This window comes from Arvicola amphibius, chromosome 12 (assembly GCF_903992535.2).
Source record: "Arvicola amphibius chromosome 12, mArvAmp1.2, whole genome shotgun sequence".
NCBI classification, from domain to species: Eukaryota; Metazoa; Chordata; class Mammalia; order Rodentia; family Cricetidae; genus Arvicola; species Arvicola amphibius.
Genome location: NC_052058.2, coordinates 122,412,409 through 122,427,364, shown reverse-complemented (window position 1 = coordinate 122,427,364; position 14,956 = coordinate 122,412,409). Strand labels below are relative to the sequence as shown.

The 14,956-nt window shown below is 49.5% G+C and overlaps 2 protein-coding genes across 6 annotated transcripts in view; one reads left to right on the top strand and one right to left on the bottom strand.

Annotated features, from left to right (window-relative positions):
* Tmem143 (transmembrane protein 143) overlaps nucleotides 1–3,971 on the bottom strand; it is an 18,041-nt gene extending 14,070 nt beyond the window's left edge. For all 5 annotated transcript variants that reach the window (XR_005283509.1, XM_038313978.1, XM_038313979.1 and 2 more), the window contains exons 1-3: nucleotides 3,864–3,971; nucleotides 3,303–3,534; nucleotides 1,884–1,988 (exon numbers count right to left, since the gene is read on the bottom strand). Coding sequence is in view for 4 of the 5 variants with exons in the window: in XM_038313978.1 (XP_038169906.1) it covers nucleotides 1,884–1,988; nucleotides 3,303–3,534; nucleotides 3,864–3,886 (360 nt within the window). In the remaining variant the exon portion in view is untranslated. The remainder of the gene's footprint in view (nucleotides 1–1,883; nucleotides 1,989–3,302; nucleotides 3,535–3,863) is intronic.
* On the top strand, nucleotides 3,326–14,956 carry Syngr4 (synaptogyrin 4). Its single transcript, XM_038313983.1, has 5 exons — nucleotides 3,326–3,565; nucleotides 5,175–5,375; nucleotides 13,047–13,284; nucleotides 14,296–14,435; nucleotides 14,669–14,956. Exons 2-5 carry the CDS (start codon nucleotides 5,283–5,285, stop codon nucleotides 14,900–14,902), a joined length of 705 nt encoding a protein of 234 aa, XP_038169911.1. The 5' UTR covers nucleotides 3,326–3,565; nucleotides 5,175–5,282; the 3' UTR covers nucleotides 14,903–14,956.

Sequence of the window (14,956 nt, the reverse complement as noted above, 5' to 3'; positions counted from 1 at the left end):
CATAGTGAGACCCCCATCTTGGAGGAAGGGGGAAGAGAGGGAAGGACAATAAATTTTACATAGCGAAATATTTTGAAAGAGAATTAATTCTAGGGGCTGGAGAGATGGTTCAGTGGTTAAGAGCACTGACTGCTCTTCCAGAGGTCCTGAGTTCAATTCCCAGCAACCACACAGTGGCTTACAACCATCTCATAATGAGATCTGGTGCCCTCTTCTGGCATGCGGGTATACATGAAGGCAGATGTTGTATACATAATAAATATATAAATAAATCTTTTTTAAAAAGAGAACAAGAAGCAATATTTTTAAAAAAAAAAAAAGAATTAATTAATTCTACCTCTAGAAGCCACATGTGCCCCAATGACAGAACACGGTGGCAGTGGCGGGTGAGGAGGTCTGGGACTGACACAGTACCTGTGATCCCTGCGACCTTGAACATTCCCAGATCCTCCCTGAGCCTGGCTTTTTTGTCTGTATAAATGGGGCTAGCAGTAGCAGAGCGGGCTGCAGCCAGGCACAGTGCACCCGGGCTCAGAAGTGTTGTAGTTGTTCAAGGAAGAGAGGGCAGCCAGAGGCTGGAATGTGAAATCAACTCAGTGGTCTGTGGAGTCCCAACCTCATATATCTCAAGAAAATTTGGCCCCTCACCAGCTGGTGGGAAGGAGCCCTAACCTAGGGATATAGGGGTGCCCTTCATAATGATCGTCTGGTTGGTCTGCAGCCGTAACAGCTTCAAGTGGCCTTTGCTGTCACTGTAACTGTGGCTGCACCTAAACTATCAGCTCTGTCTAATTTATGGACGAGCTAGAGAAAAAGGGTCAGTCTCCTTGCCACAATGTGACATTAGCAGGTTAGACTGAGGTGGTGAGGCTAGGGCCCTCACGGAGATCCTTATGAGAGACCATAGAGTTCTTGCTCAACCCTCCCATGTGTGAGGATGAGGCTGAGAGCAACAGGTGTGAATGAAGAAATAATCTCGTGCCGGGCGGTGGTGCCATACACTTTTAATCCCAGCACTCAGGAGGCAGAGGCAGGCAGATCTCTGTGAGTTCAAGCCTGGTCTACAAGAGCTAGTTCCAGGACAGGCTCCAAAGCTACAGAGAAAACCTGTCTCGAAAACCCAAAACACAGCCCATTAGGTCCTAGATCCTGGATGCTTTGAGTTGATATTTAGAGCTCAAATGCTAGTGTATAAAACAGCCAACAGACTGCATTTTTGTTACCATATCCCAGTGTAAAACACTAATCCTCTTAGTCTCGTATCATCACATCCTTCCAAAGCTTCTTCACCACAGAGAGAGTCTTCCTGTCATCCTCCGCAGGCCAACAGGCTGCTCAAATAACTAACTTCCTCCAGGCATACTGCCCCACACACCTCTAATGCCAGCCAGCACAAAGGAAGCAAAAGCAGGTGGATCTCTGAGTTCAAGAGCATCCTGGATCCTGGTCTGTGCAGAGTTAAAACACATCTCAGACGAGAAGTAGAGACAGAAATGAAGATAGAGAGAAGAGAGAGAGAGGAGATATAGATAGAGAGAGAGAGATAGCAGGGAGCGTAGGATACGTGTCTAGAGTATTCTCTGCGAGATAGACGGAGAGAGATAAGAGACGGTCGGAGGCAATAAGTTAGGTAAATGAGAGGAGGAAGCCGGCGGAGGTACAAGGCAAAGTTCCTTACTTCCCATGCAGATCCGCCCTCCAGACATCATATTTTACACTCATTTTATTTTCAGAGGCTCCCCATCTGAAATGGCCAACTCCAATGAGGGTATAGCTACATCTGTCCTGGTCTATCCTCAGAACTTAAAAGAGAGCTAGGCTCCAAGCATGTACTAAGTACTAAACAGACAAAGAGCAAACATGCATGACAAGACATGACAGACCTGCAGCCTGGCCAGGAGTTGATGGTAGTGAAACAGGGTACAGAAGTCCACGTGACTTGAGAATGCCTCCAAAGCCGCTCTCTCCGCTGGGCTAGAGTGGAACTCCTGGTAGCCAGAAGAAAACCTCGTTAAGCTTCTTTCCTCTTCCTCCAGAGAAACCCTCTCAAGGTACCCCACATACAGGATGGGAACTCTGGACCAATTGTACAGGCGCAGCATACATCGCATAGGGAGAGCCAGAGGCTGGGCACCTACTCTGCACTAATGTCAAACATTCCCAGAATGTGTGCCATGTGGCTGGTGCTCTTTCTTGACAGAATCATCCTCCAGAGAAGAGAGAGGGTTGGTGGAGTTACAACCCCAGTTTTTCAAAGGGGGAAACAGGCTCAATGAAGCCATTTGCTGAAGGTCATGATAGGCCCCCCTGGCTCCAGAGTGCCACATGAAGATAGCCATTATCCAGACGAATGTCCAAGCCTGCCTGAGCTTCGGTTTCCTCGTGAGCAGATGGCTATGGAGAATGTATTTATTTTTTGCACATGTGTGTTTTGACTATATGTATGTATATGACACCACATGTATGCCTAGTGCCAACAGCCATCAGAAGAGGGCACTGAATCCCCTGGAATTAGAGCAATGCATGACTGTGAACTACCACGTGGGTGCTAGAAGCAGATCCTGGGTCTTCCTCGGAGTAACAAACGCTCTTAACTAATAAGCCATATTCCTAGCCCAACTATGGGAAATTTTAATGAGACCATATGTGCGCTATGTGCACAGGTATATAGTCTAGCATAGGACTTGGTATACACAGCAGTCAATCAATAAGTAACTTATAGTAATGATCGTCTTCAACAGCGGTAGATCTGACAGTGATGGCGGGCTGAGAGCTCAGACTCTCAGTACATCGGGGTGAGGTAGGGCACTCACTCCAAGAGTCAACCAAGTGTGATCATTGCTCTGCTTTTACCTCACCTGTAAAATGGGATGGTGGTGGTCTCTTTCTTATGAGTTGTTCTGATGGTTCTATACATGACAACCATGTAGCCCTGGGCCACAGGGTAAGAATTCAAAGTGTGATAATAATTATGATTACAGCTTTGAAGGTACGATTTTATTACGTAGTAGAAAGTAATGATGAGGAAGACAGTTAAATCTATTTCAAGGAAAACCTCAGGTCTCAGAGTGCCTGTTTAAAGTCTGGAAGAAGCCCGGGTCTGGAGTTCTTTAGGCATCTCATCTTGGAGCTCTTGCCCCTGCATTCTAATTCTTCTTGCAACCACTAGGCATGCTAAGGGACCAGGAACTACAACTCCCGGGAGGCGCTAGAGCAATCCTCAATAGCAGGTATAGTGGTGCAGTCGCAAGGTCGGCTGGAAATTGTAGTCCCCAGGCTCTTAGACCACTGGTGGGCAGTACCTGTATCAGGAGGCGGAGCAGCTGCTCCTTGGAGAATGGAATGAAGCGCTCGCGGTACTGCTGGGCCCAGTCGCGGGGCTCCGTGGGGTTCCACATCTTTCGGTACACCCCCATCCTGTTCGCCAGGGACGACAGAGCTCGGGGAGTCCCAAGAAGAGCAGGCACCAGGGACCATACTCGGACCTTGGACCCCCAGGTCACATGCAACATGGCCAGCCCCCTTTCCCAGAGCCTAAACATAAGCAAATGAAGGGGTGTCAAAGGTCAGTTGGAGGCAGTACCTCCACGCACCCCGCCCTTCGGGGGGGGGGACGACAATCTCTATCTTAGCGTTCTTGTCCGGTTCCTTCTACACTGCACATTTAGGTGGGTTACAGACTAGGGGCAGAAGTTGTAGTTTGGAACATTTTGCAGGCTCAGGGGCTCTGTAGTGGTACAGGTGGTCTCTGCGGAACTTTGACAGGGAGGTGAATCTCAGGAGTGTTGGGAAACCAGGAAAAGTTAATAGCGAGTGCTGGGCCGTCCTCCCTGGGCCATGCAATTCCCCCACCCTTCCCTCACCTTAGCCGACGCGCGACTGTCATTGAGCCTTCTGCGCATGTGCACGAAGAGATCCTGGGCCCAGAGGATAGGCTTCAGCAAACAGTTAGACGCATGCGCAGAGCTTGGGTCTTTGAAACCATTTTTTTTTTTTTAAAGCGCCTTCATCTCAATTACGCATGCTTCACCGCTAATCTGTGTTTAGGTGTGCGCACGCGCCAAAGAAGCGTCACCCGGCCCGCTATTTCAAAGAGAGAGGCGGGGCGGGTGCGACAAGGCCGGAGGCTGGGGCGGGGCCGGGCCCTCGAGCGCGCTCCCGGCCAACGGCGACCCGCCCAACGTCTGCCGAGACTACGCCTTTCCCCTAGTCAGCTCGGATAGGTGGAAAAGAAAGGGGCGGGACTTGGGTGCAGCCAATCACCTTTAGAGAACAGAAAAGGCGGGAAAAAGAGGACCCAAAAGGAGGCTAGAGGTGGCGCCCGGGAGCGGGAGAGGAGGGCGGGCAGACGAGGATTCTAGCTCCCAGAGGTGAACGCTGGTCCTCGGCCCTGGGAGAATAGGTGGTCCTCCTCCGGCAGCGTCCCCCTGGGGTGAGGGAAGGCCCTGTTCTAAGAAGGTTGCCCCGTGAGTGGCCGGCTGACAGACCAGACCCCAGTATGAGACAATGTGTCTTCCCTGAGACAGAGCTGAAGCCTAAGCAAGGCTCATGTTATGGGAAATGACCCAAGTCAGGGAATATCTCAGATATGCCTGGGCCCCTCCACGGCCTTGTAATGCCAAGGGAGCTAGCTACACTCCCTCCGGGACTATCGTCTACAGCCCTCCTCACTAGTGTCCCATGTCCTGGGGGCCCTAACCACTCTGAGGACCCGGCAGGTCTGTTCACCCTCATCACCCTCATCCTGTATTCCCAATGCCAGGGTCCTCAGAACCCTCCGGCCCTTATCAGCTCCTGAGACCTCCAACAGTCCTTGAGCCTACTTCCAACTTTTAGGACCTGGGTTCCCATTCCCAGAACCTCTCATCCCTTACTCCAGCACCCAGAACCACCCAGCAGGTTCTCACCCCATATTCCTGACTACTGGAAACTGAAGCAACCCCTTCACCCTATTCCCCTCTCTTCCTAAAGCTCCTAACAGCCCCTCGGTCCATCCTTCCCCACCTTGGGAGTCCAGGTCAGGGGACCCTCAGTCTCAAACTGGCTCCCACCTCTGGACACCCAGTCCCTTGACACCAGATGCTGACTCCAGCATCCACCCTACCCAAGCCTGGGCCAATGCTCCCGCCTCCCAGCACCCCGACTCAGACATTCCCATTTGTGTTGTCTTGCAGCAATTGAGCCCTGGGGTGGGCTTGAAGCACACAGACAGCGGTGCCCAGAAAGCAGCACCCAACACCCCTGCCCCTACCTCCCAGGACACCCAAAGAAAAGCAGCCACCATGCATCTTCCTGAAAGCCTGCAGGACCTGGCAGACAGTGAAACTGTGCGCTTTCTGAGGAAACCAAAGAGCATCTCGAGGGTCTGCGGAGGGGTGAGACCCTGCGGATCAGGACACAGGAGAGATCAGTTCTCAGATCCGAAAGAGGGAGGGGTTAGATAGGGAAGCAAGCACACAGGAGCCTAAAGCTGAAGCCACCTTTTACTGATGATCTGGTCATGCAACTAGCCGTTCTCAATACCAGTTAACTCACCACAAGAAAGGACCCCACAAACTTGGGCATGGTTTGTAATATCAGCACATGAGAGACTGCAGGAGGAGAGTTGTCATGGGTTTGGGGCCAGTCTAGGTGACAGTGTAAGAGAAAGAAAAAAGTGAAAAAGAACCCTTTAAAGGAGAAGAAATATACTCCTTCCCCCCCCCCAAAAAAAAACCCATAATTTTGATAAATGGAATCAGAGCATTTGAAGACTGCTTGCCCAGTGGGGTAGCCACAAACCACATGAGCTACTCCAATTCCGACTAATTTAATTCAAATAGCATTCTACATTCAGTGTGGCTATATTTCAGGGGCTGAGCTGCTGCAAGTACCTTGTGGCTTTCTCATTGGACATCGTAGGTTCAGGACATTTTCATCATGCCAGAAAATTCCATTAACCAGCATCCATTAAAGTTAACACAGAAAGGGGCAGTACCACTGTGTTCTATGAGATAACCATTCATTTTCCATTTCCAGGTGGGGATGGGGAAAACAGGGACTGAGGTCTATTTCAAACAGGAAAAGACCTACAGATGGGAAGAAGGCAGTACGCAACAGATTAAGGCATCGGGTGTGAGTGGTCACTGTCAGACACGGTGCTGACGCTTTCTGTGCACCCTTTAGTCGCTACCATATCCCCAGAGAGTCAGGACACTGGGAGAAAAATCCACAGTCAGCCCACTCATGCTGTGTGACCCTGACATCGAACCAATCACTGCCTCTCAACATCAGTACAGACTATGTCTATGGGCTTAGCCTGCACTGCTTCCTTCTCTTTTAAATTATTTGAATGTGCCTTCATGAGTTTATGTGCACCACATGCATGTAGGCACTGGTGAGGCTAAAGAGTGCCAGATCATCTGGAAGTGCAGTCAGAGCTGACAATCGGGGCTTCTGGGAACCGAGACCTGGACCCACTGTAAGCGCAGCGTCACTGTTACTGTCACTGTTGTATGGCTGTGAAACGGCACCACAGCCAAGGCACTTACACAGAAAGCTTTTCATTGAAGGCCTGCTTAGAGTTTCCGAGGGTGAGTCCATGACCATCAGGGCAGGGAGCAAGGCGGCAAGCAGGTATGCATGTATGCATGCATGGAGCTGGAGCAGTGGCTGAGAGCCTACTTCCTATCTGCAAGTTAGAGACAGAAAGAACAAACAGGAATGGCATGGGCTTTTGAAACCTCGAAGTCTACCCCTAGTGACACACCTCCTCCAACAAGGTCACACCTCCTAATCCTTACCAAATAGTTCCACCTACTAGGGACCAAGCATTCAAATATATGAGCCTGGCCAAGGCATAGTGGTACACATCTTTAATCCTAGCACTCAGGAAGCAGAGGCAGGAGGATCTCTGTGAGTTTGAGGCCAGCATAGTTTACACAGCAAACTCCAAGACAGCCAAAACTACATAGAGACCTTGTCTCAAACAAACAAAAATCAAACATATGAGCGTGTGGGGGCCATTCCCATTCAAATCACCACACGCAGTACATTCTCTTAACCGCTGAGCCATCTCTCACCATCATGCCCACACACACCCTTTTTTACGTCTGGGATGTCTTTTGTATATTTTTGTTGTTTGAGACAGGCTCTTAATTCTGTAGCCTAACCAGGCTGGCCTCGAATTCATAACAGAGCTTCTGTTTGAGCCTCCCTGGGTGCTGGGATATAGGCATGAGCCACCCATGCTCAGCCAGCCTGTTCTGCTTCTGTTGTTTTCCCCAGACAGAGCTGGCAACTGAGGACCAATGATGAGATCTGGTTAGGGTCATGGGAGCAGGAACCATCCTTCTGACCTGGTTCTGCAGTGAGAGTCTCCTCAGGTTCCCAATCCAGAGTATCCAGAGTATCTTCTCTCTGTCCTCTGGAACAATTCAGACAGGCCCAACTTTGACTCTTAGCCTGTATGTCTGTCAGAGGGACAAACTACCGTTGGTTGGGCTGCCCCAGGCATAGCCAGCAGCAGCAGCAGCAGCAGTGCCTTTCCTTCCCAGAAATGACCCTTTGGCTCAGTAGCTTGCATGGTCAGACTGTGGCCTGACACATCCATCTTCTCCAAACCTGTGCCCAATACCCCCACTCCTGGGCAGGATTGCTGTGAAGATGAGACAAGGCAATACATATACACGCTGACTAGCAGGGGCTGGCAAATGCTGAGCTCTCCTTAAATAGCAAGTATTGTCACTGAAATAATTCTCAGCTGTGAGGGAGGAGAGGGCTGGAGGAACCTGGGATGACAGGAACTGGTGCACACTGTCTTTTATTGTCAGAAGAGGGGACTTATGACTGTCACACACTGCTCCCTGGTGCCTTCTCTCCTCACCCCAACCTATGACAAGGACATACTAATATGTATAATCCAAGGGGAAACTGAGACTCCCAGACAGAGGTTGAGTGATCTGTCAAGGTCATTACCCATCAGATGAAGAAGTCAAACTCAGATCCACTCTCTGTCTCCAGTGCCTGGAAAGGGGAAGCAAGCATGAAGGAGCAGGGAGCCCAGCTGGTACGGCCAAGGGCAAGCCAGGGGGAAGGCAGCCAGCCATGCTAGACCTTGTGGTCATGGACTTTGCCTGGGCTCCCATCCTCCCTTCCCAACAATCTCCTTCCCCTGGCCTAGTTCCTGAGTGGAAGTCTCTGGGCAGCTGGTATTTGTGTCCTCCATGCTTCTTGCCAGCTGGTATCTGAACGCATGAATCTTTGTTCCCTTCCTGGAGACAAGAGAAGGAGGGTGCTGAAAGAGACAGGGTCTCAGCCTTCAAGGAAATAGGATCCCCAGCTAGTTGATGCCCCTCCCCACATTTCCAATGACCTAGGCGCCACTGTGGACTAACAGCCCTAGGGCCTGGAAGTCAGGAGGGCTGGACTCAAGCCCCAGCCTAGAGCAGCTAACTTTAAGGGTCTGCTTCCTCTCTAGTGAGTACTGTGAACCAATATTGTTCTGAATACTTACCAGACCTGAGCCTCCACTGTTCTCCACAACATAAACACACTGGGAAACTGAGGTCCCAAGGTCTGAGTGACTTGCTCAAAGCTACACAGCTTTGCAGAGTCAGAAACGTGTGGCTCTTTCTGCTGTGCTGTAGTGTGGTAGGGAATTAGTAATGTATACTTCCCTTTGTGAGGTGATACACAGTTCCAGGGAGGAGCATGGGTACAAAGCCTGTTCTTCCCCGGCCTCATCTTGGGATGAGCAGTGTGCTTCCTCAAGACTGATCCTTAGCTCCCAGACCAGTAGTTCTCATCCTTCCTAGCGCAGTGTCACAAAATCATTTCATTGCTACTTCATAACTGTAATTCTGCTACTGTATGAATCGTAATGTAGGAAAGGTTGAGAACCATTGTCCCAGACCGTCTTACAGCCTTCCTTCATGAACTTAACTAGAAAGTACCTGGCAAGAAGAGAGACAGGAAGACAGGACAAAGGCAGGTGATTCGGGAAGGCCTTTTACCTCACCCCACACACTGAAGGACATGGAAAGAGTTACTCTTTTTTTAAAAAGATTTATTTATTTATTACATATACAGTGTTTTGGTTGCATGTATACTTGCAGGCCAGAAGAGGGCACCAGATCCCATTACAGATGGTTGTGAGCCACCATGTGGTTGCTGGGAATTGAACTCATGACCTCTGGAAGAGTGGTCAGTGCTCTTAACCTCTGAGCCATCTCTCCAGCCCAAGAGTTACTCTTCACACATTAATTGAGGTCCTACCTGCACTGCTGCAAACATACACACCCCTGAAGAACCTGTCCCTGGGAATTCAAAGCTTATCAAAATTTTCCTTTTTCTTCTGCACAACTTCCCATTGTTTACACTTAGAGTCAAAATGTCTGAATTCCTCAGGGCTTTGTCCTCCCTCCCAGCCTGCTCTGTGAACTTCTCTCTCGCCCTCACCCTTTATACAGTCCATCGGCCACGTGACCCCACAGAACTCCCCAATCCCTGGGTCTCGCCCTAGCTATCTTAGGACCCTTCCATGCTTGAAGAAATTTTTTATTTCCATTTTTTATTGATATTTATTGAGTTTTACATTTTTCTCTGCTCCCTTCTCTGCCTCTCCCCTCTCCTCTTCAACTCTCCTCCAAGGTCCCCATGCTCCCAATTTACTCAGAAGATCTTGTCTTTTTATACTTTCTACTTCCCATGAAGATTAGATCTATGTAAGTCCCTCTTAGTGTCCTCATTGTTGTCTAAATTCTCTGGGATTGTGGTTTTGTAGGCTGGCTTTCTTTGCTTTATGTTTAAAAACCACTTATGAGTGAGTACATGTGATAATTGTCTTTCTGTGTCTGGGTTGCCTCACTCAAAATAATGTTTTCTAGCTCCATCCATTTTCCTGAAATACTCAAGCTGTCATTATTTTTTTCTGCTGTGTAGTACTCCATTGTGTAAACATACCACATTTTCCTCATCCATTCTTTGGTTGAGGAGCATTTAGGTTGTTTCCAGGTTCTGGCTATGACAAACAAAGCTGCTATGAACATAGTTGAGCACATGTCCTGCTTGAAGACATTCTAATGAGGGGCTAGAGAGATGGCTCTCGTTTTTCCAGAGGACCCAAGTTCAACTCTGACCACCCAAATAGTGGCTCACAACCATCCTTAACTCGAGTTCCAGGGGATCTAATGCCCTCTTCTGACCTGAATGCACCAGCGACACAACTGGTACATGCATACATCCAGGCTAAACATTCATACATATAAAGTAGATCTTAGAATTAAAAAATTCAAATGAGAGTTTTAACTGTCACACCTCTTTGGGTGTGATGTTGAGGTCTCTGAGCACTAGCTCCTGCCTACATAGATATCCTGCATATCAGATATTTACATTATAATTCACAACAGTAGCAAAATTACATCTATGAAGTAGCAACTAAAATAATTTTATGGCTTGGGGTCACCGCAGCATGAGGAGTTCATATAAAGGGTCGCAGCTTTACAAAGGTTGTGAGCCAATGGATTATAGGCATGTACCACCATGCCTTGCAAAACTCCCTTAACATCCAGATCTCAACTTACTACTTTCTAAATTCAGCCCCAGAACTTCGGTTTCCACCCAAACTTCAGCTCTTGTCCACTCTGCTCTGACCTGACTCCCCAGCATGCAGACTTACCCCTCAGCCAGCTAACTAACTCTACAGCACCCGAAGGCTTTTTCCACACTGCGAGCTGATCCTGCCCTGCCCTGCTCTCAACCTTCCAAGCAATGGTCCCACTACTCAACGTTTCTCATCCTGGAGCATTCCATGAAGAATGCCCGCTAGACCAACTTCCCTTTCTACCCAGTAGACACACACAGGTTCCTTCTATGCCTGACATAGGGCTTGCCACACTGCAGTGTGACAGGGGCTTTAGTCTTTCACAGATTTGCGCTCATAGGAGCCTCTGCTCTCAAGGCTGGCTCTAGCATGAAGCAGACCATGAAAGATGAAGAGCTATATGGCTGGGGTCCCAGTGGAGGCTCTGCTGCTCACTAGCTGAAAAATTCATCCAGTTCCTTGTCCTCAGTGCCTCATACATATTATCAGAACAGTGCCTTTGTCGTGGGTGGTTATAGCGCCACCTCAGGAACGCAGGTGCACGGGTGTGGACGCAGTTACCAAGGCAGTGCTGTAGTGCTTTTTAAAGAATTCTTAAGCAAAAACTAGATGCAGTGTTCCATGCCTATAACCCCAGAACTTGGGAGGCTGAGGCAGGAAGATGACTATGAGCTCAAGGCCAGCCAGGGCTGCTTGTGAAATCCTGTCTCAAAAAAAAAAAAAAAAATCCCAAAGTAAAAAGTCAGAATATTGACATTTTAATTCTGTAATCAGCAACTGCATGTCTGTTATGCCTTTGCACATTTTTGGTATATTTTGATTATTTCACAAGTTTATTTCAAAAAATGAATTGGGTGAGGAGGGAGCTGGAAGATGGCTTGGCAGCTAAGAGTACTTGCTACTCTTGCAGAGAATCTGAGTTTGGTTCCCAGCACCTACCTCACAACTACCTATAACACCAGCTCCAGGGGATCCAATACCTTCTCACTTCCACAGGCAAGCAGGCACACACGCGCGCACACACACAGAGCATAGATATGGCCAAACATGCATAATTTAAAATCCTTTAAAAACGATTTGGGAGCTGAGAAAATGGATCTGCTGTTGTGAGTACTAGCTGCTATTCCAGAGGTCCCAGGTTCAGTTCTCAACAGACATAGGGTGGCTTACAGACCATCTGTAACTCCAGTTCTCCCATGGGCATTGCATACACGTAGTTTGTAGACATAAAAACAGACAAAATACCTACACATGTTAAATTAATAAATTTAAAAGTTAAAAAGATGAACTGAGTAGTGGTGGCGCATGCCTTTAATCCCAGCACTCGGGAAGTAAAGGCAGGCAGATCTCTCTGAGTTCGAGGCCAGCCTGGTCTACAGAGGGAGTTCTAGGACAGCTAGGAATACATAGAGAAACTCTTTCTCAAAACACCAAAATAATAATAATAATAATAAATTAGCTGGGCAGTGGTGGCGCACTCCTTTAATCCCAGGACTCAGGAGGCAGAGGCAGGCAAATCTCTGTGAGTTCAGGGCCAGCCAGAGAAACCATGTCTTAAAATAAATAAATAAATAAATAAATAAATAAATAAATAAATAAGTAAATAAGTAAATAAGCAAATAAATAAATAAATGTTAATTGGGACTGAACACTGTAGGAAGAGGCTACCTGTTTGTCCCAGCCATCCAGAACCAAGATAACCACACAGAAACTGTATTATTTAAATTGCTGCTTGGCCCATTAGCTCTAGCTTCTTATTGGCTAATTCTTACATCTTAATTGAACCCATCTCCATTAATCTGTGCATCACCATGAGGTCCTGGCCTACCAGCAAAGTCTCAGCGCGTCTGTCTCCAGTGGTGGCTCCATGGCTTCTCTCTGACTCTCACTTCTCTCTCCCAGAACCCAGCTTAGTTTTCCCCACCTAGCTCTGTTCCCCTATAGCTCTGCTATAGCCCAAATAAATACAGTTCCTGTGTTTATCAATGGTAAGCACAGCACACAGAGGGGAATCCCACATCAGAACACAGAGCTCAGTGGTAGAGTGCTTCACTAACATGAAAAGGCCCTGGTGTGGAAGGGAGAGGAGGGGGACACCTTTTAGTAGGTCTTGTACCTTGAACAAGGGTGGTGGCAGGAGAGTACAGAACAGAGAAAGGATGAGGGGACAGAGATTAAGTTAGCTAAGGCAAGAGTGCGTTGGAAGCCAAGGTGATGGGCTAAAACTGGGACACTGGGGAGCCTTGAGGGACTGCAAGCTGGAAGAGCAGAGGGGGACTGGGATGAGGGTAGGGAAAGGATGAGGCCAGAGCCTGGATGGGGGAAAGGAGATGAAGGGCAGACACAGGGCTCTGAGGCAGTCTCAGGAGGGGCAGCTGCAGAATGCCCGGTACCCAGAGTGCCACCCAAAGGGAAAGGCATCTGGAAGGAGGCACTGAGTTCCCCCGTCTGCTGCGGTTCACAGGTCTTTTCCCTGGTCATCTTTTCCTCTCTACTAACTGATGGTTACCAGAACAGGACAGAGTCTCCTCAGCTCCACTGTGTCCTCAACAGCAATCACGTGGCCTGCACCTTCGCAGTAGGAGCTGGCTTCCTGTCATTCCTCAGCAGCTTGGTCTTCCTTGCCCTAGACGCCCGTGAGAGCCGCATCACAGGCAGCCGCTTTAAGACAGCCTTCCAGCTCTTAGACTTCATCCTGGCTGGTGAGTCCCAGGGGACCATGCGGAGCACCCTTCTGTTCAGCCCTCCCAGGCTCCCCAGTGCCTACAGGTCACAGTCCTGGATCCACCCTACCAAGCCTGTGCCTGATGGTCCTCCCACTGTGAGGGTCTGACTCCATGGTTTCTCCCAGAAGCATCTTCTAGTCCTTCATCCTTCCCATCTCCTCCTCGCCTCTAGCCCAAGCTGCTTCTTCCTTTCATTTCACTCCCTGGCTCACTGAACACAGCCTGGAAAGCCCACCCCATGGTGGAAATTTGATTCAGAGCACTGAGCCAGATGGACCCTCAGTGAAAGTTAGGAAGAAGACTCTACCTTGCAGGGAGTTCTGGTGTGGAATGAGTTAAGGACACCTGCTGAGCACTTCCCACTGTTAGGCACACCATTAAGGTGTGAGCCTCCTCTTCTCCAGTTCTAAGACAGCCCTTGGGGTAAGTCCTGCTCATCTTATTTTACAAGAAAAGCAGAGGCTGCGGTAGTCATCTGACTGAGCCACTGCTGCCCAGTGGATGGCAAGCCCTGTGCTCCATAACCGTGCTATAGATCTGTGGAGCTCGGCACACAGAAAGCCCACATTTTATACCCAGGCCCTCAGATCCTCTTTACACTACCTCTTTTCCCCTCCCTAGCAGCCATTCCCAGCTCCTCAGAGCCAGAGACTGCTTCTGTCAGAGAAGCTCTTCACTGAAAAGAGGCTGTCCTCTCTCAAGGCCCCCAGCACATGAGATGTGTCTGTCCTCTGTGAAGGCCCCCAGCACATGAGATGTGCCTGGCCTACAGGGAACTGGGCTTCTTTGAGACGCTGATGAAGTTGACACTACATGTAGCTCCAGCTACATGTGGAAACGCCACTCCAGAAGTTGACTTCTGGGGACACTTGAGGGATTTAGATTAGCACTGGTGGGGGGGTCACAGGACTCCCTAACCCATCCGTAGCACACCTAGCCTGTGCCCCAGCAAGCTTACCCACTTCTTTTCTTCCCTCACCCCTCCAGTCATCTGGGCAGGTGTCTGGTTTGTGGCCTTCTGCTTCCTGGCCAGCCAGTGGCAGCATTCGAAGTCCAAGCACTTCCTCTTGGGGAACAGCAGCGCCAAGGCAGCCATTGCCTTTGCTTTCTTCTCCGTCCCTGTCTGGGTGAGGACAAGCCCTGGCACCCCTCCAGGGTGGGTTGGGAGGGCTACAACCAGGACTCTCCCGGGGCCTCTGCTGTCATCCTCCAAGCCTACCTTCCTCAGGCATCCCCATCTTGGGTACTGTTGGGGAGTGAGCAGACAGCTATCCACTGCATCCCCTATGACAGTTCCTGAGTCTCCCTGTCTTCCCGTTCCATCCCAGCCAACTTAAATCCTACCCTTTCCTGCCCACAGATATTCCAGGCATACCTGGCCTTCCAGGACCTCCGAGATGAGGCTCCAGTCCCCTACAAGCGCTCCCTGGATGAGGGTGCTGTGGTGCTGAACACCCTTTCCCCGTCATCCACCAGTAGTCCTGCCAACCCTCCCACCACAGGCCCCAATAGTGTGAGTTACACCAGCTCAGCCCTGTCCCCCTACCTGACTACTCCAAAGGCCCCCCGCCTGGCTATGATGCCAGACAGCTGAACAGCCTTTCCTACATCAGTAAAGAGCTCCTTCTCCTGAGGGGTTTCTGAATAA